The following is a 27307-nucleotide window of genomic DNA, read 5'->3' as shown; positions in this document are numbered from 1 at the left end:
CATAAATAAATCTAAATATATAAACGTGAAAGACCTGACTGACTGACTGACTGACTTAAATCAACGCACAGCCCAAACCGCTGGGACTAGAAAGTCCAAATTTGGCAACTAGATTCCTTATAAGGTCTAGGGGTCCACTAAGAAAGGATTTTTCAAAATTCATCCCCTAAAGGAGTGAAATGGGGGTCCAAAGTTTGTATGGGGAAACAAGATTAGTTAGACTATTTTATTCCAAATTTCACAGGAGTATTCCTAAAGATAAATGAGTAAACACGTGTTTCAGGTTTTTTGAAAATTGAACCCCTAAGAGGGGGAAAAGTCCCCAATAGGGTTGATATCTCAAAATATCAATATGGGTATCGTTTTCATAGTATTTTGAGACGCTAATAACAAAAATGGCATCAAAATTAAAATTAACGTAGCCGAAGTGAACAATCATCCCCCTGGTGGTGGTGCAATGGGGTTGAAATTTCAAAATATCAATATGGGTATCATTTCCATGGTTTTGTGGGACGCTAATTACAAAAATGGGATCAAAATTAAAATATAACGTAGCCGACGTGAACTATGGCCACTGGTGGGGAATGCTAATTACGAAGATAGCATAGACGGTTGTAACATACACGCTGATTTACAGCCACACGTGATCCAGACTTTTGAGAATGTAATGCCTTAAAGTAAATTTTTTTAGCTATTAGCTCAGGGAAAATTTCACTAATACCTACAATGGCTGTTGAATTGTTGGATATTGATGGGACCATGTTGGCTCACACCGTAGTACCTATAATTGGAGATGGAGCCTGTCAGGCCGCGTAGCCAAGATGCCAATCGCTTACTCTCCGTAGCGATCGAAACGCAACTGTCACTGTCGCGCTAATATGGAAGAGTGATAGAGAGACATAATGCTTTTCGTTGTCGAAGCTGTTTCGCGCCATCTCCTATCTTCTGTATGATACGCAGGTGATGGCCAGGGAGGTGCGCGAGCAAATCGTTAGTCACGTGGTGGCCAACTGGGAGGAGTTTGTTATTATGTCTCATTAACAGTAACGGTGATAATTACTCCAGCTCCGTTGAATACTGCCTTGAAATGTCGCGCCCGTTTACTTACGGTAGTCTCTGCGAGTTGGTAGCGGCAGGACAACTGTTTCCGTGGGTTTTCGAAGTTTACCGCAACAATGAGCTATACGTGAGAGTTGGTACTGTGGGTAATCCGGTGGGCCGACTAAGATTTTCAAGTGATTTGTCTAGCGGTCATTTTGACGTATATATTCGCAGTGAATTACTCGTAAGACCCACAATATCGGAGCCCCCTTCTTCACTCCTCTCTGTGGTTGCCAAGAAGATTACCACGAGAAGGAATGAGGAGATTACCACCCCATTTAGAATCAGACTCATCATTATCTCTTACCGCTACCAAAACAGTTACTAAAAAACGCCGTGCCAGGTTCACGAATACTACACGGAACAAACAACTAAAAGCTGCCGCAAATAAATATATGCAAAACAAATCATCAGGTCACCAAGCTGCCGTAAGCAATTACCAAAAAATGAACCCTGATGTACACAGAGAAGCAGTAGCTAGGTATCAGCATCAGCAAGCCCACCCCGAGGTAAACCGTGACACCTCCGCTAGGTATCAGCAAATCACACACACTGATACACTTCATCCATGTAAAACTCCGCACCATTTTGCAATTCTCTCTCAAGTTGCCGTTTAATGTCGTCCGAAAAACTGTCCTTATATTTTTCCCAGACTTAACGGGTCAGTAAGTTGACAAAAAACTAACATTATTATGAAAAGTTCACGCAGCTTGAAGGGAGAATCGCACAACGCAGCTTCCTCTAAAGTTGAGTCCCAATGTTTATCGTCCTCTAGCAATCCAAGGGAGAACCACTAATGTAGTGTATAAGGAGGTGCTATAGGTACAAAAGGCTACAACTACATAAATAAAAAATATAAATTAAAAGGTGTTAGGTACAAAACGTACATTAGATTATATTAAATAAGTCGAGCTCGATTAATCGATATAATTACAATTGGTGTCTTCAAGTCAAGAGTGAATACTGTGAATAAGCTTTTACTGAAATAGTGAGCTACACCTTCGTAGGGTTGCAAATAGAAAAAAAACCAAATGTTTTTTTTTTTTCAAATTTATGAAAAAAAAACATGAAAAAGACCTGGCACCATGGTTTTTTTTCTAAATTAGGTTTTTTTTTCAGATGAACAAAAATATGCCACAATAGCGGTTTTTCGTGATTTATTTGTATATGTAACTTAAAACTAAGTAATTTTTGGGGAATCCCTGAATTCCCCGATGCGGCAACGAGAGGCGTTGGTGTTGCCAACAGTAAATTGCGATAACTACCACTACAGATTTCATTTATGTTGTTATTAATCAAAGTTGTTAAATTAAATTGGTTTAATGGTTAACATAAACTGACATAAAGTCTAAAACAAGTAAAACAACCATATAAAAGTATTAACTGCCTTGCAAATTTTGAGTTTTCATACTTTTGAAAAAAAACGTACTCCAGAAAAAAAACGTTTTTTTTTCACGGTTTTTTTTCATGTTTTTTCTCAAGTCAGAAAAAAAACCGTTTTTTTACAACCCTACACCTTCGGCCTTGTCATCACTTTCCAGCAGGTGAGACTAAGGTCAGTCACTGTTCAGTCCGTAAAAAAAAAACAAAATTAAAAAAACTCTCCTGCGCGTGCGAAGCCGCGGGCAAAAGCTAGTATATACTTAATTATCCTAACACATTATCCTAACTTAAGAATAGTTTTTTTTTTGTGTCTTGACATTTTAATTAAACTTGACTGCGCATGACTTTAATTTTTTAAATTAAATCTCATATATACATTTTATTATTTTATTATATTTTATTATTGCTTATCAATTTTTTTTTTTTTTTATCAATTATCAAATGCTCAGTTAATTTATTTTTAATGTCTAGTCATTGATCTCTATATTATATACCAATTTTTATTGATTTTAGTTTTAAGTTTTGACATTTTAATTGAATTGGACTGCGCATATATTTACAGTGTTTAACCTTAATTTTTAATTTTTATTTTATAGTTTTAAATTTTAATCTTTTAATAATCAATGAATTTTATTATTACCTATCAATTAATGCCAAGTTATTTTATCAGTTATCATATGCTAAGTTTAATTTGATTGTAATATCTAGTCATGAATCTTTAATGTTATACCTATACCTAATTTATATATTTTTAATTTTATCTTAAATGTATACTATGGATCGATGTTGTCTGGAATAAATGATTTATTATTAATTCTAATTGAACATACCGCTAGCGCTAATCACATGCAGTTTGAGCGTTATATATATTTACGATTACGGTACGAGTAAAGCATTATGTGCGATGGCCAAGTAATTATATGTATTAAAAATTAAAGATATATCATATTGATACGGTTTTAACACCAAGCACTGACTAAAATAACCGACTTGGTTTCACATTACAGCTCAAAACTTTTTTGTAGTAGAAGAATTGCGTTGCGAGACTTGCATCTTTTTACATGTAATGTTTTTGATGGGATCTCATCTCTTTTTGGAGGTAGTCCTTCTTTTCAGGTACTACTTCTTATACGTCAGCCACCACTTTTCTCAAAACTCATACTCTTACCCATCCCACATTGTGACATTATACTCGTAATCATACCTATACAATACTCATGGCCACACTAAACTATACTTGTACTCATACAATACTCATACCACAGAATAAATAATAGTACTATAATAGTACTAGGTACAGAAAACTCACTCTCTAACAAAACGCGTCTGTTACGATCAGCACAGATATGGCCGCTAGGTGGCGACAGCGCCACGTGCGGCTTATCGCTAGCCACCAAAATTGGTGTGGAACGGATGAACTTTTAGCTACCTGTATGTGCGACGAAATCGCGGAGTGAGCCTCGCCGAGCCAAGTACCCATCCCACAACTCCCACACCATATCCGGACTCATACCGATGCCATATTCATATCCTTACCATACTCATAGCCCTACCATACTCATACTATACACATATAATAACTATACATATCTTAATACTCACGTCGTACATCACAGACCTTTACTTGACCTATATACTATTTGTAGGAACTGCAACAGTAACTTTGTATGGGACATTTATATGGGACAGCAAACTTACTTATGCAGTTCTTAAATCTTTAAAACGTGACTGATATTGCAATATTTTTAGGTTTTCTATGGCTTGATACGCTGAAAACTACCTTTATTTAAAATTTGAAGCTTGTGGTTTTGCTAGAAGTACCTTAGAATTATGATGATCGGTGAGCGAGCGAATGAGTGAGTGAGTGAGTGTGTCAGTATCGAAATTAAGGAACTTTGACGTACAATAATTCTTAAACTACAAGTTCAAATTGAATGTTTTAGAGATTATATGTAAAGCATGTTAAGCCCTATATGTTACTGAAAATTCAGGGTTCTAGCTTTAGGGACGTCGAAAATGGCCTGAATCGCTTCGAGATTCGAGAAAAGGATGGTACGGCCGTGCCTCTTTGTTTTGCTCGACTTGGCGGAGGCACTGCCGTGCCCCCAGATTACCTATCTACAAACCAGCTTGAAACGATTGTACTATGATATTGTACCGTAATGGCTACTTTCTTCTATATATCTGTATTAAAACTATGTTTAAAGGTATTATAGTTTCGGAGATATAAGCCGCCGCGCCATAACACTCTTTCGTTACATCGGTTTTTGATCCGAGCCCCTCTACGGGTTTTTAAAGACGTTCACCTACGTTTCACGTCAAAACTCAACACCGGAAAATATATGTAATGCTAAAACGATGGGGGGGGGGGGGGGGGGTTGCATCAGGGAGATGGGAGGGGACGCTAGTGTGCGCAAAGCAACATACATACCCAAAGGTAAACATACTGTATTAGTTTCAACTTGGATGTATGTAATTTTTAAAAAGCATAATTTTACCGAATCAAAATTAAAACTACGTGCCCATTGTGATAGCGACACTGAAGTGGGAGTGGGCTGGACGTGTGGCCCGTAATGTGCAATGGTGCGGGCGAGGTGCGAGGAGGAGCGTGGGAGAGTAAGGGCGTGTGGCCCGTAATGTGCAATGAGTGCGGGCGCGGTGCGAGGAGGAGCGTGGGAGAGTGACATTGGGAAGAGTCACGCAAAGCCGAATCTGAAGTGGGAGTGGGCTGGGCGTGTGGCCCGTAATGTGCAATGTGTGCGGGCGCGGTGCGAGGAGGAGCGTGGTGCGGGCGCGGTGCGAGGAGGAGCGTGGGAGAGTAAACTTGGGAAGAGTCACGCCTAGCAGGAAAGCCGAATCTGAAGTGGGAGTGGGCTGGGCGTGTGGCCCGTAATGTGCAATGTGTGCGGGCGCGGTGCGAGGAGGAGCGTGGGAGAGTGACATTGGGAAGAGTCAATAGCAGGAAAGCCGAAAATGCGTTGGTAGGACAATTCTAAAAGAACACCTGGGTGCGTAGCCAACGTGCAATCGTTAACGCTCCGTAGCGAACGATCGAAACGCAAAACGCAACTGTCACTGTCGCACCTGTGTGGAAGAGTGATAGAGAGTGATGACTACGATACGCTACGGAGCGTTAAGGATTTGGAACGTTGGCTACACGCCCTGAATTAAAATGGGTAAAAAGAGCGCAAAATAGAAGAGAAACAAACATTGAAGGATATCTATAAGATTCAAAAGGGCTAATAAAAATAATTAAAGGAAAGGGGATGACCGTTGCTCCATACAAACGTATTAGTCCCGATCTCCCTATTTTCCTCTCTGGATTATGGATAATATTTTTCCATGATTTGATGTTTCTACATATATTAACTAGACTATTTTGGAGTTTTTGATTATCCTAATAATTTGGAGCAAAAACAGATTTCATAATAAAAATTAAATGCTCCTAACCTACCTAATCTAACCTAATGTAATAATGAAATATTCAAATTCTACATCACATTAAAGCTCTCCAAGGGGCCTCTACGTGTTGGATCTATATCCCCACGCAAGCCTATCAAAAGACCGGGATTTGTAGGCCCGTGAAATCCAAAATGGAGAAACAAAATAATCAACGTAGAAGCATAGGTTGATATACAACATGTTAGGTTACGTTATTTTTAACGTTAATATTTATCAATTTTACCAATTATTTATTTTCAATAGTCGTATTTAGTTAATGATTTATGGTTTACACTAGTAACATTTATGGTTTATTTCTGGCAACATCGCTATAACGTGATTGGTTGATGTCTTGGCGGGCGAATAATATCGTTCAACGATTGGTTGACGTCATCGATATCACGCGATGTCGTCCACCAATCGCGAGGCTCTATTTTCCCGCCATATTGGCAACGGTTCTTGGCCGGGAGTTGATCAAACCGTGCATTCTGTTTGGAGCGTTCGTGGAAATAGGTAGCTTATTCGGAGTGACGTGCTCGGCTGTGGGTAGCCTAGGTTGCCTAGGCTTGCTAGCTAGCTAAGTTAATTAATTGATGTGTAAACGAATGTTGAGTTTAAGTGTCTAGAGTAATAAAGTAAATGGATGTTGAGTTTAAGCGTCTAGAGTATTAAACAAGTGAATGTAATCAAGTAGTTTGAATAAACATTCCTAATCTAACCGTTTGGAGTTTTCCTTTGTTCCGGTGCCTAGTAGTTGGTCGTTCATATTTCAGAAGTGACAAGAACAGTTAAAACGTAAGTACACGCCCCAATAGTAAGCTATTTTTGTGCGAAGTGATTTCAAGTGAACGTTATTTATTTAAAAGTTAACGATAAAGTTTAAGTATTACCTAGTGATGTTAGTTTAAAATCTCAACCGTGGTTATTGCTATAATATACCGTTAACAGTTTAAATTTAACAAACGATTTCTTTGTTAATGCTATTTAGTGTTCATATCATTTTACGATAGAAAGTGGGTAGTATTTTCGTTCGATTACTTATTTTATCGATTGAAATTAAGCCTAGTGATACTATACCTTATTTATATAGCTGAAGTTACAGTAGTTAATACATCAATCGGGTTCGAATCCCGGACAACAATGGAACAGATTAAATTGTAATCCAGTGAACGTTAACGCCTTTCTATATTTAATAGCATTGTTGGAGCAAAGAACTTGTGTAACGTAATGATATTTCAAGTAAGTCGTGTTGTGATTTATTTATATGAACCGTTATTGCTTTGATCATTCGTTTCCTTGATTAATGGGATCTTTTACCTTAAACTTTGTAGTTTGCTTCCTTATGTCTAGCTATAAGATTCTAAAATCCTCTGACGTGAGATTTCAGACTATGTCAGAGCCGCCAGACCGACGAAGGCTCGTGACTCCGAGACGAAGAGATGCACACTCTAACGCGAGCCGGAGCCGTAGTCGCCTGCAAAGCCGAAGCAACAGTCGACACCGGCCGGATCGGGACGTGGATCTGGGACGCGAGCGACTACGGATGCTGGAGGAAGAAGTACGGCGTGAGCGCAACCGCGTACGTGCTGCCGAAGACCTACGTGAATCATCGCGGCGCGCCAGCTCACCTCAAGCGGCCAGCCGTCATCGAAGCATCCCCGTGTCAGCGAGGGGCCAGGATGAGGAGCGTCGAGCTGAGCGCGGATCACGACAGCCTGACACCGAAGAACGGATTAACAGGTCACGTAGCCCTTCCTTTTCAAATAATTATTTACTTACTCGATATATTTAAAAATCTGCGAGACGGTCTAGCATCGTTGCCCGTGAACCAAGGCGCACCCCAACCATTACAGAAAATCGATCATAAGAATATATTGCCAAATTTTGATCCTTCATCAAAAAATCAGAGGATGGATATATGGTTGAAGAAGGTGAACGAGTGCGCCTCGGTGTACGGGTGGGATGAAAGAACAACTACGCATTTTGCTATGCAGAAACTTCAAGGTTTGGCCAAAACATGGTATGAGAGTCTGAATAGTATTTTGTTTACATGGGCCGAGTGGCAAGATAAGTTGTTGAGTGTTTTCCCATGTGAACAAAACTATGGCCAGACCTTGGAGGATATGATTAGGAGGAAGAGTAGGTACAATGAGTCCATAGAGGTGTACTATTATGAGAAGTTGAGTCTGGTGAATCGATGCGAGATAGTAGATGCCCGCGCAGCTGAGTGCATAATACATGGTATTACGGACAAGACACTTAAATCCGGGGCTTTGGTACTACGTTGTACCCATCCCGACCAGCTCTTACAATATTTGATCAGTAATAGGGATTATAATCAAACCAACCAATCTGATCGATCGAATGTTAGGAATAGGAATTTCGATACGTCATAAGTCATAAGTTATTTATTTGCGAAAGATAGGGTATACATAGGATGTTACATCAGTTAGTTAAAACACAGCAAATCCTAAATCTGATAGATAGCAATAGATCAACCAACGGTACAGGATGTTACAACTGCAAAGAAAGAGGTCATAGTTTCCTGCACTGCCCTAAGCCGCTGCTTAAATGTGCGCGATGTAATAAAATCGGCCACACTGTGGAGAAATGTTTCTCTAAGTCAGATGACAAAGTGCAAGCAAATACTAACGGTACAGTGCAGAAAACTATGCGAATTAAGGACAGCGTAGACATGGTGGACTCTCCAGGCTCTAAATATTATAAAGATATCAAAGTCGACAGTGCTGAGTTGAGGGCGTTCATAGATTTCGGAAGTGACGCTACGCTCATAAGGGAAACAACTGCTAGTAGATTAGGTCTGTCACATAATATTCCTCAGATCTTGAAGGGATTTGGTAATGGTTTAGTCCAATCGCTAGGGAATCTAAGTCTCGATATGAACGTCGATGGGTAGAAGCTAAGGTACCTTTCAAGGTTTTGAGTGATCATTGGCTAGAGGTCCCTGTTCTTGTGGGACAGTCGTTCACAGAACAGGCGCATGTATTGGTATGTAAGAGTTGTAATAAATTGCAATTCTTTGATGTAGGGAAGGAACTGCCTACTTCAGAGCTTGTTGATAATAGCGATGCCTTGTTGATGTTTTACCCAGCTAGGACAATTGAAATTTATGGAACTGCTTCTGTCATGGTACAAGCTAAGCCGGCTTTCAACGGCGAGGTTCTTTTGAAAAATTGTGTAGCAGGAAAGCCGAACGAGCAGTATTTCATTAGCGGCGGGTTTCATCGAGCGGTAAATGGACACATTAATGTACTTGTCGTGCCATGTTCAGAATCTTGTCGCATCCCGGCTAAGCTTATCTTCTGTCGTGCAGAAATTGTCAACGTTGTGAAGCGGGTAGTGGATGTTCCGCAGGGTGAGACTCATATTCGGCAGGCGCTAGATGAAAGTCGGGTGAACGTGGGCAGAGGTGTACCAGCTGACGTAAGACGGAACCTGATGGAGCTGTTGGAGAAATATCAGCATTGTTTTGCTACTTCCTTGAGAGACCTAGGCTGTACAGGCATCACTGAAATGAGTATAGAACTTAATAGTCAGCGTCCAGTCGTTTATCGTCCATACAGGTTGTCACACCACGAACGGGAGAAAGTGCGGTCGATGATTGGAGATATGTTAGACGCCTGTGTGATTCGAGAATCGACTTCAGATTACGCGAGTCCTATTCTACTTGTGCGTAAAAAGGATGGTTCCTCAAGGTTGTGCGTTGACTACCGTATGCTTAATTCAGTAACCATTAAAGAGCGGTACCCAATGCCCATTATTGAGTCAATCTTGTTTCATAATTCTTGATCACGCTTCTGGCTATTACCAGGTGCCGATCTCTGAGCAGAGCAAACATCTGACGTCATTCGTTACGCCGGACGGCCAATACGAATTCAATCGTATGCCGTTCGGCCTAGCGAATGCTCCGGCAGTTTTTCAACGAATGATAAACACGATACTTGGTCCGGCGCGATTTAGTAAGGCGACCGCGTACATTGATGATGTACTCATTTTTGGAAAGGACTTTGCTCAGTGTCTAGACTAGAACGCCTTGAAGAGGTGCTGCAAATGTTTGAACAGGCGAATCTGACATTGAATCTGTCGAAATACGAGTTTTTGTGTGAGGTTGATTATCTTGGCTACGAAATTAGCGCTAGTGGTATCCGGCCCGGTGAAAAGAAGATTTTGACCGTAGTCAAATTCCCTCGTCCCCAGAATGTTCATAATGTGAGACTGTTCCTAGGCCTAGCCAGTTACTTTCGCAAATTTATAGAGAATTTTGCTCAAATTTCGTCCCCTCTTAGCAAGCTATTGAAAAAGGACGCCGTCTGGCAGTGGGGTGACGAACAGGAACGAGAATTTGAGTCTAAAGTCGATTTTGGTTAATAGGCTGGTTCTTGCTATTTACGATCCTTCTGCAACGAACGCAAGGTAATGAGAACTTTCACCCAGTGGCATTTTAGTCGGCAAACTTCTCCCGAGGAGAAAAACTTCCACTCTTACGAGTTTGAAACACTAGCGGTAGTGTATTCCCTTCGTAAGTTTATAGTCTATTTACTTGGGAAGGAATTTAATATTATAACCGACTGCAGTGCATTGCGATCCACATTTTCAAAGCGTGATCTGATACCAAGAATAGCACCCTGGTAGCTAACCCTTCAGGAATTTGTACTGTCGAGTATAGGGCTGGAGTAAAAATGAGTCACGTTGACGCGTTATCTCGAAATCCGGTTGAGCCGTCAGAATGTCTCGAGGATCAGTTTCCGGTGGTAATGGGTATTCGTAGCGAAGATTGGCTTCACACGCTGCAGTTAGGCGATTCTGAGTGGAGCAGAATAATTGACATTCTGAAAAGTGATCTAGACGAAAAGGGATTAGAATATATCAAACAGAATTTTGTCCTTAAAGATAATCGCTTGTTTCGCTATTTGGACGGGGATAAGGACAAGATCAGGTGGGCGGTACCGAAGGGCGCAAGGTGGCAGGTGTGTAAACTCAATCACGACGAAATTGGACATTTTGGGATTGAGAAGACCTTAGAACGAATCAAAAGTAACTATTGGTTCCCCAAAATGTCCAGGTTCATCAATAAATACGTGGGTGCCTGTATTGAATATGCGTATACAAAGAACAATTTAGGCGCTCCCGAAGGGTTACTGCACCCTATTGCAAAGGTAGAGATCCCCTTTCACACCCTTCATGTGGATCACCTTGGACCCTTTGTAAAGTCGTTACGGGGTTTTACTCATTTGTTGGTGGTTGTTGATAGTTTTACCAAGTTCTGTTTTCTCAGACCTGTCAGAAACACAAATGCCCAAAATGCGATTAAGGTTCTAGAAAACATTTTTAGCATATTTAGAAACCCTGACCGGCTCGTTAGTGACAGAGGTAGTTGTTTTACCTCGCACACGTTCAAACGGTTTTGCTTAGATAAAGGAATAAAACATGTTTTAAATGCGGTCGCTAGCCCCAGGTCTAATGGCCAAGTTGAGCGGTATAACCGCACAGTTTTAGACTATCTCAAGGCACTAAGCGTTAAACGTGGCGAGAAAAGTTGGGATACGCATTTAGGACGCATTCAATGGGGTCTGAATAACACCCTTCAGAAAACTATAGGTAGAAAAGCCGTCGGAAGTGATGTTCGGAACTCTTATGAATAGCGAAATTAACCCCATGCTCAATGACGTCGTTTTCGAGAGCCGTGAAAATGATGATTTGTGTGAAATACGTGACAGTGTTAAGGCTAGGATAGATAGGATAGCAGGCTAAACAAAGAGAGTTATGATTTGGGAAGGACACCTTCACGTATATATAAAGAGGGAGATATCGTTAAAATAACAAAAACTTGTTTCAATAATAACGGACAGAGTAAGAAATTAATGCCTTCTTTTATAGGGCCATACCGTGTGAGTAAGGTCTTAGGCAATGACCGCTATGTTGTAGCTCCAATACCTGGATTAGTCGATACAGAAAATAGGCGGTCAACGACCGTAGCTGCTGACCGCATGAAGCCGTGGATACACGTGACCGCTCTAGAAGTTAATGAAAAAGAGCCTAATGATGATCTTGAGAGCGATGATGGAAACGATTCGAGTTAGAACATGGATATTATTATGGATATCATATTTGTTAGGCTATTTTATCCAGATTGATTTGCTACAGAATGTTTTTTCGTTGTTTCAGATCAAGTACGCGAGAATCGATCGGTTCGCGGCTTGGTGCAATAAGTGTCGAATAAAGTCCTTCGACTGCCATTACGAGCATTAATCGATCGGCTCGGACGGGCGTCGATAGGCATCCTGAAAGGCATCGATCGTTCAGGAGGTTAGGGAACCCTGATTAATCGATCGTTCAGGGGATATAGGTATTCTGATTAATCGATCGTTCAGAATACTCGTTTGATGTAAATAATGTATTTCACGACATAATCGATCGGTCGTGACTTCATTTTGATGTTCCCATGGCCCAATCAATCGATCGTTTGGGTTCACTAGATTCGATATTCAATCGATTGTTCATAGAATTTGTTATTTAAATTAAAATCTTATAGTTATTCCGATAATCCGTAAACGCACTGCCTACCTCATGCGCAGAGTACGTGACAGTTCCAACAGTCTGCTTCAGCTCGTTCCTGGAGATACTGCTGGTACACTCTGGAGGCACTGGAATGACCTGCATATGGGATCCAGAGGCATAGTGTATAATTTAATGTAAATATGTATGTAGATTTTAATTTAATTTTAATGTAATTTTTGTTTATTGTAATTTTCGTTGACATGTTTTTAAGTTTATTTTTAATTTTAATTTTTATATGATAATATTTTAATCTTAATAATTTTAATTTCAATATTTTGTATGGGTATTTTTTTTTGCCTGAAATAAATTTGATTGATTGATTGATTACTTGGATTATGTATGTAGCTTATAGTTTATTTTGGTACATGATAGCTTCGTAAATTTTGCAGTTTATGATTAAATTAAATTTGGGTTAACTATAATGTTAACTAGACTAGTGTTAAAATTTGCTAATAAAATAACTATTATTATTTTACATGTTGTATGTTAAATATTACTTGATAGATCAATGTCTGCATTTGCATTGTAATGTAAAAGTTATAAATGAATAATTAAAATGTTAAGCATAATTAAGGCTAATTTGTTGAATAAGTTTGTTTTAAATAGTCAAGATAGCAGATTGTTAGGTTGCTTAGGTTACCACCTGGTGTCGTGTGCGGGACGCACACGATGTCAGGACAGCCGATTGTTAGGTTACGTTATTTTTAACGTTAATATTTATCAATTTTACCAATTATTTATTTTCAATAGTCGTATTTAGTTAATGATTTATGGTTTACACTAGTAACATTTATGGTTTATTTCTGGCAACATCGCTATAACGTGATTGGTTGATGTCTTGGCGGGCGAATAATATCGTTCAACGATTGGTTGACGTCATCGATATCACGCGATGTCGTCCACCAATCGCGAGGCTCTATTTTCCCGCCATATTGGCAACGGTTCTTGGCCGGGAGTTGATCAAACCGTGCATTCTGTTTGGAGCGTTCGTGGAAATAGGTAGCTTATTCGGAGTGACGTGCTCGGCTGTGGGTAGCCTAGGTTGCCTAGGCTTGCTAGCTAGCTAAGTTAATTAATTGATGTGTAAACGAATGTTGAGTTTAAGTGTCTAGAGTAATAAAGTAAATGGATGTTGAGTTTAAGCGTCTAGAGTATTAAACAAGTGAATGTAATCAAGTAGTTTGAATAAACATTCCTAATCTAACCGTTTGGAGTTTTCCTTTGTTCCGGTGCCTAGTAGTTGGTCGTTCATAAACATATTGTGTCAAAATGTTTTTGATGGATGGCAAGGAAGCGTAGGGATGGAAGTATGGGCACACGTTGGGCGGACAGAATATCTAGCATGCACTGGGCCCAGGGCAGAGCGGCTTGGAGATCACTGGTGAAGTGAAGAGTGTCCACATTCGTCACGTCCCTCAGCCATGTGGTTACGACAAGGAAGAACAGCTTTCAATAATTAATCCAATATCCAGAGAGGAAAATGACGACTACGTTTGTATGAAAGGGCGATTTCGCGTGGGTCCTCCACTTTCGCCGACTCACCTCTGGGGTTGCCTGCAAAACACAGAAAAGACAATTAAAATTATGCTTTTTTTAGGAGGAGGATTAAACTGAACCCTCATAGGATCAGTCGTGCGCCCGTCTGTCCGTTTGTCATAGCCTATTTATTCGGAAACTACTAAACTAATTTACGGTACGGACACGGTACGGTACGGTACGGACACGGACGCGGATCAGCTCTCCGCGGCGGTGTGCAAACGGAACATCGCTATATAATATTCATAGCGCTGTCTTGCTCATACAGCGGATCGGCGAGTATCCGCGTCCGTGTATCCGAAGCCTTAGTTGAAATTTAGTATCCAGGGTGGGCCTGTAACAGGAGCAAAAATTATTGCAGGCTTTAGGTACTCATCAAACTGACCAACATTTGTACAGCAACTTAATAACTTGTGTTTTGATTTTTAGCTCACTAAGTTTATTCTAAGACGCAATGTATTGCGTGTTTAAAGCGTGACAAACAACTTCAATCACACAGACGAGTTGACGACAGCGTACATTGAAGACAAGAAGATAATAATTATTTATTTTGTATGAAAAATTGGAAGTCTAAACATTACATAATAATTATTTAAAAGTTATTGAACAAAGGTGTCATCGTTTGAGAAGTACAATTTATGTTTAATTTATTTGCCACACCCGGTATTGTATACCTGCGACCTAAAGACGGATATATATGCACCTAACTTAAACAAATGAAATTTAATAGCCAGTCAAATCAGATTTTTTCCAGGAATTATTTCCCAGCAAGCTGGAAATCGTCTTACTACCTTCATTTGGGACTTCGATTCTAATGAGACGTGAATGAAAGGCGTGGGCTAGAAATAGACTAATTTATAACGAAAAAGATAATCTACCCGCCACCATACACATAACGACAAATTCGTCACACTTTCTCCCCTCTATAAGTCTAAAAACAACAATGTTAAAATATAAGTATGTTACGAATCGTTCATTAATCGACTCATTTTTGATCCTGTCTTCGTTAGGTTAAGTTATTAGTATTCGCAATTAAAAACGCCCTTCATAAATTTTCTAAATAATTTTAATTTTATTAATAACAAAACTTCCGTGAGACACAGACATATTAAATATATTATATTAAAAACGGGTCACTCACGTATTTTAAGCATGGAGTGAAACATGTCGAGCGTTTTTCGACTTATCATCCGTTTTTTATATATTTAATTTTAATTTTATATAATAAAATAATCTCATAATTAATGTTATTCAAATTGACTGAAATTTTGGCAGCAGTTTGTTTATTTATGCGTTCGTGACGTCATCAAGATCACTTGACAGCTTGGAGCCTTTAGGCTCGAACTTTAAACACTAGACTAATTAGCTCTATTTTGTATTTAAAATTAATGAATCAAAATTGTAAATATATTTTTTTGTAATAATTACGTGTCTATCTATAAAAATCGGTGAAGTGCGAGTCGGACTCGCACACGCAGGGTTACGTACCATTATATATAAAAAGGGTCACCCATCCAAGTACTGACCCCGCCCGACGTTGCTTAACTTCGGTCAAAAATCACGTTTGTTGTATGGGAGCCCCACTTAAATCTTTATTTTATTCTGTTTTTAGTATTTGTTGTTATAGCGGCAACAGAAATACATCCTCTGTGAAAATTTCAGCTGTCTAGCTATCACAGATCACGAGATACAGCCTGGTGACAGACGGACGGACGGACGGACAGCGAAGTCTTAGTAATAGGGTCCCGTTTTTACCCTTTGGGTACGGAACCCTAAAAATGAATACAGTTTTAAAAGATTGTCAACATCTTGATGGTGGGTTCCTTCTACATCCAGTGGTTTTGTTAATACAAGGTAAAATATATCTCCCAAGGCTCCCAAAATTTATCCCCACCTCCTGGGTTGGAACAAACCCGAATTATACGCATTTAGGACCAAATGAAGGTATTAAAATGATTTCTAGCTTGATGGGAATTAATTCCTAAAAAAGTTTTTTTTTGATCAAATTTGACTGGCCTACTATTTGAAAAATCGTCCGTCGGGGCGTCCCAGATACCGCTGGAGTGACGAAGCCCAAAAAGACCTGTCCGCCCTCGGAATACCCAACTGGCGTGAAGTGGCGCAGAATAGGGCAGAGTGGCGCTCTCTTGTGTCAGAGGCCAAGATCCTCTTTGGGTCACTGAGCCAGTGATGTATGTATGTATGTATGTATGTACTATTTGAAAAATAAGGAAGTTACCGGGGCCCGTGAGCTCCCACCAGGCGGGGTAACTGGCGTTGCCGCCCGCCAGCCCGATGTATCTTACGGGGTATGCATATTCAGCGGAGGAGTGTTGTAATCTTCCGTTTGGGGGAACAAACGTCGTGCCGTCCCTTAGGATCATGTCAAACAGGACAGACCCAGTGGTTTCATTCCAAGTTAGTCTCCACTGATATTTGGTTCCATCTCTTAGAAACTGAGTGTGATTAATATGAGCTGAATCATATTTATATTTTCCTCTATAGTAGCTCGCTGGAAATTCAAACAAGTATCTATTAAGTAGACAATCATCAATCACCAGTATGGCTACCACCAGTTTTGACATTGACACATTCGCTCACGTCTACGTAACTTACTTTCTATGCATCTGGCTCGTACTGGCATATTAGTGCAAGCGAGATGTACCGAAAGTAAATTACGTAGACGTGAGCGTTATGTCAGCGTCAAAACTGGTGGTAGAGGTTCTGATATGTGTTTTAAAACTATAAATCACGAGCGTAGCGAGCTAGGGAGTACAGATCTTAGTAATAGTTATTTGTTTTACAAAGGGGCAAAGTTGTTGTATAACCGCTCGTGCTAATATTGATACCCGAGCAAGCGAAAGATTCCAAAATTGAACCACGAGCGAGTGGTTCGAAAAATGGAATCTTGAGCGTTGCGAGGGTTTCAAAGCACGAGGGTTAAACACAACATTTTTCACCACACGAACAAGAGGCAAATTAAATGTAAAATATCAAACAAAGTAAAACCAAATCAAATTCAAATGATAGTTATTAAATGATAGTTATTAAATATTTATCATCCAAAATGATCATTTATTTAGTCAATTCTACCAGCAAACATAAGAAAAAACTCAAAATTTGCATTTGATTACTTTGCCTCACATGTGAACAAAATGCAACCTTGCTATCAGTTTTTGAAGTGCAAAGTAAGCCTTTCCGAGCTGGTGTGGTGAAAATATACTTATGGTTGCGTAAAATATTAAATTATAATAGCAGTTGCTTAATGGTACCTTTAAATATGTGACTACCATATAATGAAAGGCATTAAAATACGAGTGTGGGTTTATGAAACGAATGAAATGAATTTCATAAAAGGATCTCACGAGTAGGTAAGTAGTTGACCGTCACACTTTCGAGATTGAGATTAATCTCGACGAGATCGAGATTTGACAAAGTAATTAAAAAGTGTTATTTTGAGAAAAAATCTCTAAGAATCCCGTATATACGTATTTAGAGTACGTCATGTTTTATTTTGAAGATAAAAATACCAAATTAAACGATATTTAATAAAACAACAACTTTTATTAAATAAAAAACTATATAATGTAGCTCTAATTTGCATGTAATTAATTATGAAAAAGTGGAAATCATTATTTTTAATTACTTATACAAAATTGTAAGCAGAGGCAGTAACAAGCTCAGTTGATATTTTTGACAAGCATTCAGCAACTTATAAAAAAATGTAGGGTAAGCGAGCAAAAATCATAAATAATTGTGCCTGGGTACGATAAGGTCATCCGATTTTTCCGCACAGAGAGCGCCACAGTGCTTTTATCGTCAGCTAAAGCCGGCCGCACACAATAGCACTGCCTGAACAACATGCATCTAAGGTCAAAAAGATTACTCAAAACAAAGTACCTAATTCACGCGAATCAATCTTTCAATCTCGTTCGAGATCTCGAAAATATTAATTGAAAATGAGATTGCTAAAATCGAGATTTCCTGTCAACGAGATCGAATCTCGAAAATTCGTGAGAGATCTCGAGAGATCTCGAAATTGCGAGATCAAGATTGCATTCCCTTGAGGCTATATGCAGTAAAATAAAAAGTGTCTATGTCAACCTTAGTCCATTTCATTTCATTTATTGCAGAACCATAGCATAGCTTAGTGAGTGACGAGTGACTTATATCATATTTATGACTTATCATATTAGTATTAACATATTACTAATTTGCATTTTGTTGTTTTAAATTTCTTTTCGAGTTATATTATTCAGATTGACATGAAATTGAAATGAAATTTATTATTAATAAATAATAACACATCGTTATAAGTCAGTAGGTATAGAATAGTATTTAAGTATAAGTAGTACATAGGTATCATAATTGCATATTCTTGCATATTATTATATTATATTCTATAGTTACATATTATTAAATCACTAGCTGTGCCCGCGGCTCCGTCCGCGTGTAATTCGGTCTGTGTCAGTAAGCGGCTAATTTCTAATCCTAATTTCTTTCCCTCTCCCCTGGAGGCGGAACTTGAAGTAAAGTTGACATATGGATATGCTAGAGGACTGAAGTCCAGATAAAATATTTTACAATTAGGTACCACTGAATAAAACTACACTCAAAAATCAAGAGTTTTATTCGCGCTTATTCAAATTTTACACGTGATTTAAACTTAGAGAATATAACCAAACGGAGTGGTCATTAACAGTCCCCTCTGTCGAAAATAGGCGGCCAATGGTCAACCGACGTTTATCTGACATGGCTATGTTTACGTTACGTAGCTACACATATGATTTGCCCCTCCCCCGCAAAAAACGCCAGACTATTTTGTACCGAAAATTATAGACATGGCGTCTCCGTTGGTTATATTCTCTAAGGATTTAAACGACAGAGTAGTAGGTGTATATCGGACGATACAATAAGGTATACGCGCGCGAGCGAAAGCGAAGCGGCCTGCCTGGCTAGAGCGCCACTTACCGTGGTCTTCTTCAGACTCCTGAGGAAGACCTCAATGCGTTGCGAAACTTTCGCGAATGATTCGATTTTTTCGGGAAGGCATGGTAAATGCGTATAAAATGCGAGTCCCAAATCGTTTGACTCCGCAAACGACCAGTGCCGGATTAAGATAATAATATTTTGATGCCCTAAGTATTTCTAGACCATGGTGCCCCCTCTCCCTAGGGTCATCAAGATTACATTGAATTTTTTTGGTAAATTGAGTGACGTTCATTGCTGCATTTCAGCTGAGAATGGAAATCAGTCACATAATTTTATCACGAAAATTGACAGTGCCGCAGCAGTAACGTTGCAACAGAGTACCTTATGCTGGTGCTGTCGCCACCCGAATGTCACCTTTATCATAAACATCTTACAATGTTATTGAAAACGCGAACGAAGCGAGCGCGAAAATTTTTCGATATAAATAAACGCAATTTGATAGACAGTTGTACATTTTTACTTTTAGTACGGAAATCAGTCACATCATTTTATCACGAAAATTGACAGTGCCGCAGCAGTAACGTTGCAACAGAGTACCTAATGCTGCTGCAGTCGCCACCCGAATGTCACCTTTATCATATCTCAGAAAGTAATTGAAAACGCGAGCGAAGCGAGCGCGAAAATGTATCGATATTAAAAAAACGCAATTTGATAGACAGTTGTACATTTTACTTTTAGTACGGAAATCAGTCACATCATTTTATCACGAAAATTGACAGTGCCGCAGCAGTAACGTTGCAACAGAGTACCTAATGCTGCTGCAGTCGCCACCCGAATGTCACCTTTGTCATAAACATCTTAGAATGTTATTGAAAACGCGAGCGAAGCGAGTGCGAAAATTTTTCGATATAAAAACGCAATTTGATAGACAGTTGTACATTTTTACTTTTAGTATGGAAATCAGTCACATCATTTTATTACGAAAATTGACAGTGCTGCAGCAGTAACGTTGCAACCGAATAATTTATTTAGAAATTTAATTCAGGCAACAAATGAAAATGAAGCCCATCAATGGAAACAGGTGTCGAACAAAAAGCAGCGCCCGCGCCACCACCACCACCAGCGCTCGCCCGGGCGTCCTCGCATTAGCGCCACTGGTACGGGACCGGCGGACGACATGCTTGAAACGATTGAACGACCAAAGAAAATACACGCATGCTTCTTTAAAACTAATACGGAAGCCGAGTCGATCAACTCTTACATGCAGAAGAAGGAACCATGCGACCACTACAACGTACAAAAACTTAAGTTAAGACATGAATATTATGCCTCATTCGCGATAACAGTTCCTGTAAGTAAATTTGAATTTTTTATGTCGCCTGAAAACTGGCCCCCTGGTACCGAAGTCAGCGAGTGGTTTCGAGCGGGCGCCGGGCGCGGGCGCGCGCCCTGCAGGAGCCGCCGCGCCGCGGCCGAGCCCGGCCGGCGTCGGCAGTAGTGCGCCGCGATACACACGGCCCCCGCGGACCTCGGCTGACCTCACACTGTGTCACCAAAATATCAGGTGCCTAAACAATAAAACCAAATCTATTGAAGTGCTATTGTGTAATGACTTAAAATGTGACGTGCTCGTGCTAACCGAGCACTGGCTCCGGGATAGCGAAATTGTATCTGTAACGTTACATAACTATGACCTAATATCTTATTACTGTAGACCATCTATTCTACATGGAGGAAGCTGCATCTTTGTGCGTTCAGGCGTTAGGGCCCTAAATAGGCCAGACATTAGCAATATGTCCGTACAACAAATCTTTGATGTGTGTGCGCTTCACCTCTTAGACCACGATATATTGGTAGTAGGCATTTATCATTCCAACTGCACTAGTGACACGCAGTTTCTAGCACTATTAGATAAACTCCTATCAAAAATAAATGAAGAAAACCTCAGTGCCATAATAATGGGCGATATTAACATTGATCTCTTTACCAACACATCTTCCAAAAACAATATTTCAGATATTTTATCGTGCCACAATTTTAATCAACACGTCAATTTCCCAACCCGTACCTGTAATAATAATAACACCGCGACGTTACTTGATCATGCATACTCGAACATCTGTGCCGACCGTGTGTATGCCGATTGCGTCACCACGCACCTGAGTGATCACTCGGCACAAAAGATAAGGATTGTAAACAAACCGCTCGCGCAACGTAATCCTATACCTAAACGCATTTTTAGTATTGCAAACAAAAACTGTTTCTATGCTGCCCTAGAATCTATTGACTGGCCTGTGGTTGTTGCAAACAGTAATAAAAATTGTGAATCGCTAACTGTCACATTATTAAATATATTAGTTAATAAATTTGAGATTTGTTTCCCTAAGAAATTACCTAAAGCAAATACAAGTAAATATCCATGGATTGATGATGAGGTATGGAACTTGAAACTCCTTCTTCACGATATTTCAAATCTAAAAGATAAATACCCATCTAGTAATCAGGTCTCGGATATGTTGGCTAGCATCTCATCTAAATACAATTATACGTTAAAACGTAAGCGCACTGCTTACTACAGCGCGCTAATACAGAACGCACCCAATAAATGCAAACGTATGTGGGGAGTCATAAACAAAGAATTAGGACGGAGTTGTCGCGAGCGCGCGGACTATACCGACGTAATAAAGGACAGTCATGGTTTAGCATTTGTGTCTAAAAAACAAGCAGTCGACTCAATTAATGCAGAATTCATGACTGCTGCTATTATATGCGGTGCGCCGAAACCGGACGTCCAGCGCTCGTTGACAGCTATAGCTACGAATATTCCCGAGTGTAACTGTTCATTAAGATTAAGATTTTTTACAGCCCACGAAGTAGAATCTATACTACGGACTCACATTGCGCCGAAAAACAGCACCGACATCTATGACCTTTCTGCCAACATCCTTCGGTACGTGGGTCCGGCACTGTCCTTCGTCTTATCAGAGTTGTATAATTACTGCATACGACAAGGGACAGTTCCAGAAGGCCTCAAAAAAGTTAAGATTACCCCACTGTACAAAGGGAAAGGCCCCAAAGCAGCCTTAAAGTCTTATCGCCCTATATCGTTAGTACCGGCAATAAGTAAAATTTTAGAAGTAGGTATTAACATTAGATTATTATCCTTTTGGTCCCCACAACTAACAATATCCGACCGACAATACGCATACCGCCAGGGCCGTTCGACTACGGATCTGGTGCGCGAAGTGGTGTGGCATACGCTGAGCGCGCGAGAAGCCGGGATGCAGGTGGCGGTAGTGTGCTGCGACCTCTCGCGCGCCTTCGATACCGCCAATCATGGACTTATCGCGCAGAAAATCAGTCACTATGGCATTCGTGGCCCCGCATTGGCGCTCCTAATGTCATTTATGTCGAACAGGAGCCAAGTTGTCGTAGGGGATAGTGGCCGAATCAGGTCTGATGAGATGAGGAATCAGCTTGGGGTACCGCAGGGATCGTGCTTGTCAAATACTCTGTTTAGCATCCTCCTAAATGACCTCCCACGAATAATAAAAGGGTGCGACATTTTTATGTACGCAGATGACGTCACAGCGATCGTCACCGGCTCGTCCTTACCAGATCTGGAAACGAGGGTAACCGACACGCTTAAACAGCTTTGCAACTGGTTTAAAACAAATGGCTTAGCCCTTAACAAGGACAAAACCTTCGTCATGAGACTCAATCTAAATGGCCACACATCCAGGCCCATGACCGCGTATGCCGGCGACGATGCTGTCCGTCAAGTTGCGGACATAAAATTATTAGGTTTTACTATCGATAGTGGCCTGAGATGGAACGTACACATCGACCATCTGTGCGCGAGGCTGGGCAGCGCGTGCTACGCTTTAAGGCGTCTCGCGAGTACTGCGACCAGGGACGTCGTCAGGAGCTGTTATTTCGCAACCGTGCACTCGCTCATTTCGTATGGCACCGAGCTATGGGGCGGAGCCGCTGACTGGCGTCGGGTGTTCTCATTACAAAGACGAGCTGTACGCGCAATAGCATGTGTTTCTGATGACGTCTCTGCTCGTCAGTATTTCACAGAATACAGTATATTAACACTACCCTGTGTACTTATTCAACAAATAGCTATATTTACTCACACCAACTTAAACAAATTTACTGCGAAACAGGTAAATCCAAATCGCCATCTGCGCAGTAACAGGAACGCGGGCTGCCTGGTATCTGTGCCACATAAGTTAGCAAAAAGCGGACGATCAGCCTATGTGCTTGGCCCACGCATATACAACCACCTGCCTAAAAGTATCAGGGATGCACCTTCCTTCCATAATTTTAAATCGAAACTAAAACGTTGGTTACTAAAATCACCGTTTTATGACATTGATGAATATCTTTCATGCAAAATTGATGATGTACTTATTTAAATAAAATTTATTGTAATAAATAAACATGTATACTTACTACGACATAAGTATTAATAATTAATAAGTGTAATATACGTATAAGGATATCTACAATGATATTTCAAATTTTATGTAATCTTTGACGTGTAACCTAATGTTATTAATAAATTTTCATTTTCTTTCATTCATTTTCATTCATTTTCATTTTCATTTTCATTCATTTTCAAGGCCCATATTACAAATACCTTACAGACTAACATACATATGTATTTTATAAACTTAAAACTAAACACTATTTAGTCGACAAAACGGCGTGGCTCCGTTGCATCGGCTGCTCTTGTGTCGGATTCGGCAGTTTGCCCCGGAACCTCCGAAACACGACACCTTTCGGCCATAATGCTGCCGCAGTCCCCACCCGAATGTCATCCTTATCATATCTTAGAAAGTGATTGAAAACGCGAGCGAAGCGAGCGCGAAAATTTTTCGATATAAAAAAACGCAATTTGTTAGACAGTTGTACATTTTTACTTTTAGTATGGAAATCAGTCACATCAGTTTATCACGAAAATTGACAGTGCGGCAGCAGTAACGTTGCAACAGAGTACCTAATGCTGCTGCAGTCGCCACCCGAATGTCACCTTTATCATATCTTAGAAAGTTATTGAAAACGCGAGCGAAGCGAGCGCGACAAATTTTCGATATAAAAAAAACGCAATTCGATAGACAGTTGTACATTTTTACTTTTAGTATGGAAATCAGTCACATCATTATATCACGAAAATTGAATGTCACCTTTATCATATGCTAGAAAGTTATTGAAAACGCGAGCGAAGCGAGCGCGAAAACTTTTCGATATAAAAAACGCATTTTGATAGACAGTTGTACCGTTTTACTTTTAGTATGGAAATCAGTCACATCATTTTATCACGAAAATTGACAGTGCCGCAGCAGTAACGTTGCAACAGAGTACCTAATGCTGCTGCAATCGCCACCCGAATGTCACCTTTATCATATCTTAGAAAGTTATTGAAAACGCGAGCGAAGCGAGCGCGACAATTTTTCGATATAAAAAAACGCAATTTGATAGACAGTTGTACATTTTTACTTTTAGTGTGGAAATCAGTCACATCATTTTATCACGAAAATTGACAGTGCTGCAGCAGTAACGTTGCAACAGAGTACCTAATGCTGCTGCAGGCGCCTCCCGAATGTTCACCTTTATCATAAGCATCTTAGAATGTTATTGAAAACGTGAGCGAAGCGAGCGCGAATTTTTTTCGATAATTTTTTGTGCCCCCTATAATTCGGTTTTTTAGCATTAGAAATAAGGTAAACAATCTTGATGTGTCTTTTAATTCAAAAACACATTTTAAAAATAAGTTACGGCAAATATGTAACAATTATGAATGTAATACGATCGTTTATATTCTTCTGCTTTCATAAGTAACAGTTACTGATTTTTAAAAAGCGTTTTTCAATTAAAAGACATGTCAAGATCGTTTACCTTCTTTCAAGTTCTTTCTAATGCTAAAAAAAAACGAACTATAGACATGGTGCCCTAAGCAATGCTTATTTTGCTTAAAAGGGTTAATCCGGCACTGCAAATGACAGAGGTCAATGTGTTTTTTTCAAAGTACCCACCTTCGTGGCCATTATTAAGTGCTTAAGGAGGCGATACGTATGAATATGGATTTGATATGGATGCGATATAATTACGATTAGGTATAATTCATGACGGAGAAAATAAATAATTTTATACAATTATACGCGTGTTGATTATATAAACACACATAGTGTTTATTTTACCACTACGTAACTATGTAAACCCATTTTTAGTTTTCTTGGTTACTTAATGTTTACTCAGCTAGCCCAAAAGATGGCACTGTGCAATGAGGGGCAATTAATTTACTGTCGTTTAATTTTGTTGTATTAAATCAACACAATTATTCAATTAAATTTGTTGATATCCGTACGATTGATTGAAATTTTAGAAGAGGGGTCTTCTAAAATTTAGAGTTAATTTGGCAAAATCCTTCCTCGGTGGCTTATTTATGTCACATCGTATTAAATTCAGCGCCATCTGTTAGTTTACCAGGGTACTCTATAGTGTTAGCACATATTTGAAAAAAGTTTGCCCCTCCTTCCTAAGTAGCGCCATACGATTCAGGGGCAAACTTAAGTCAATCGATTATTGTGGCTACCCCCCCTTTTAGGGGGTGAATTTATGTAGCCTATAACCTGGCCGGGGATTTTCTCGACAGATTAGTAAAGTTTTCATCAAAATCCGTTCAGCCGTTTTCACGTGATGCGCGTTCAAATAAACAGACAAACAGATAAACAGATAAACAGACAAACAGACAAAAATTCTAAAAACTGTTGGAACGTGTTCTGTTATCAATTCTAAGTATCCCCAGCCAACTTTTTTTCAAATATCTTCCATGTACAGACTTTCGACCCTCTTCAGCTTTATTATATGTATAGATAGAAGAAGATTAAAGGTAATTGGAAAAATTCATTGTAGTCATAAAATAGCTCTTGCAAGAGCCACTTTTTTAACCTAACCTTGAACGCCGCGGTAGTAGCTGCATCTCTGATATTGTCAGGCAAGCGGTTGTAAACAGCGGGTCCTAAATAATAAATATGTTTTTCTGTCTTCGCGAGTCTATGTTTTTCGGCGACTAGTCTGTTGTGGTGTTTGTTGCTGCGGAGATTATAGTTAGTATTGGTACCCTTTCGCTCAAATGATTCGAGGTTCGTTCGTGTAAATACCGCTGCCTGGTTTATAAATAAGCAAGGCAGGGGCAAGATCTTGAGGTCACGAAAAAGGGGTCGTGCTGGAGCATCCGCAGGCGTGCCGGCCATCGCGCGGACCGCACGCTTTTGCATTACGAACGCACGGTTCCAGTCGGAGGCGCGCACCCATAGTTCAACACCGTAGGTAAGGAGTGAGTGCACTGTTGCGAAATAGCACTCCCGCACTGAGTGTCCTCCCGCTGTTTGTGCCAGGCGCCGTAGCGCGAAGCACGCGCGTCCCAACCTACCGCAGAGTCCGTATATGTGCGGCTCCCACGTTAGCGCGCCATCAAGCTGGAAACCAAGAAGGCGCGTGCAAGACAGGTGCTGTACCGCCTGCACACACCTTCAGGACTCTGCTTGTGTGACCATTTAGTTTAAAGGTCATAAAATACGTTTTATCTTTATTGAGTGCCAGACCGTTCAACTGGAACCACTCGTGCAGCTGTTCCGATACGTGATTTAGCGCCTCTTCCAGGTCCTGCTCAGCGGTTGTGCTGACGACTGCCGTGACGTCATCGGCATACATAAATAACTCCGCGCCTTGTATCGCTGTTGGCAAGTCGTTCAGTAGGATAGTGAACAAGGTGTTTGAGAGGCACGAACCCTGGGGAACACCCATCAGGTTCCGCAGCTCTGAGGACACAACGGCACCCCCGTCTCCGACAACAACTTGGGCTCTGTTCGTCATGAAATAGAGTATCAGTTGACTAGCCGGGCCGCGGATTCCGTAGTGGGCGAGTTTGTCAGCGATGAGCGAGTGGTCGGCAGTGTCGAACGCGCGTGACAGGTCACAACATATGACCCCCACCGGTCTTTTCGCTTCGCGGGCGCTCATCACACAGCGCACCACTTTACGCACTAGATCGGTGGTGGATCGGCCGTGGCGGTAGGCATATTGGTTATCGGACAGTACGTTTCTTGTTGTCCAGAAGTTGAGTAACCTTTTATTTATGCCCACTTCGAAGCACTTGCTGAGGCCTGGGACCAGGGATATTGGGCGGTAAGACTTGATGGCCGATTTCTTACCTTTTCCTTTGTATAGTGGACTTATCTTAACCTTTTTCATACTGTCCGGGTACACTCCTGATCTCATACAACTTTTGTACAGTTGGTCGAGCACGTGACAGATTGAAGGG

General features: G+C 40.3%; 2 protein-coding genes across 2 annotated transcripts in view; one reads left to right on the top strand and one right to left on the bottom strand.

The window, feature by feature from the left end:
• The window catches only part of LOC134801497 (uncharacterized), a 318534-nt gene that overhangs the window by 34774 nt on the left and 256453 nt on the right, over window positions 1-27307 (top strand). The gene's annotated exons all lie outside the window — the stretch shown is intronic.
• LOC134801644 (uncharacterized) overlaps window positions 13643-27307 on the bottom strand; it is an 85827-nt gene continuing 72162 nt past the window's right edge. Inside the window, exons 8-10 of the mRNA XM_063774263.1 lie at window positions 16061-16552; window positions 14047-14058; window positions 13643-13650 (exon numbers count right to left, since the gene is read on the bottom strand). Coding sequence (XP_063630333.1) covers window positions 13643-13650; window positions 14047-14058; window positions 16061-16552 — 512 coding nt within the window. The remainder of the gene's footprint in view (window positions 13651-14046; window positions 14059-16060; window positions 16553-27307) is intronic.

Source organism: Cydia splendana, chromosome 22 (assembly GCF_910591565.1).
Source record: "Cydia splendana chromosome 22, ilCydSple1.2, whole genome shotgun sequence".
In the NCBI taxonomy this organism is placed as follows: Eukaryota; Metazoa; Arthropoda; class Insecta; order Lepidoptera; family Tortricidae; genus Cydia; species Cydia splendana.
This window is presented reverse-complemented; position numbering and strand designations above follow the sequence as displayed.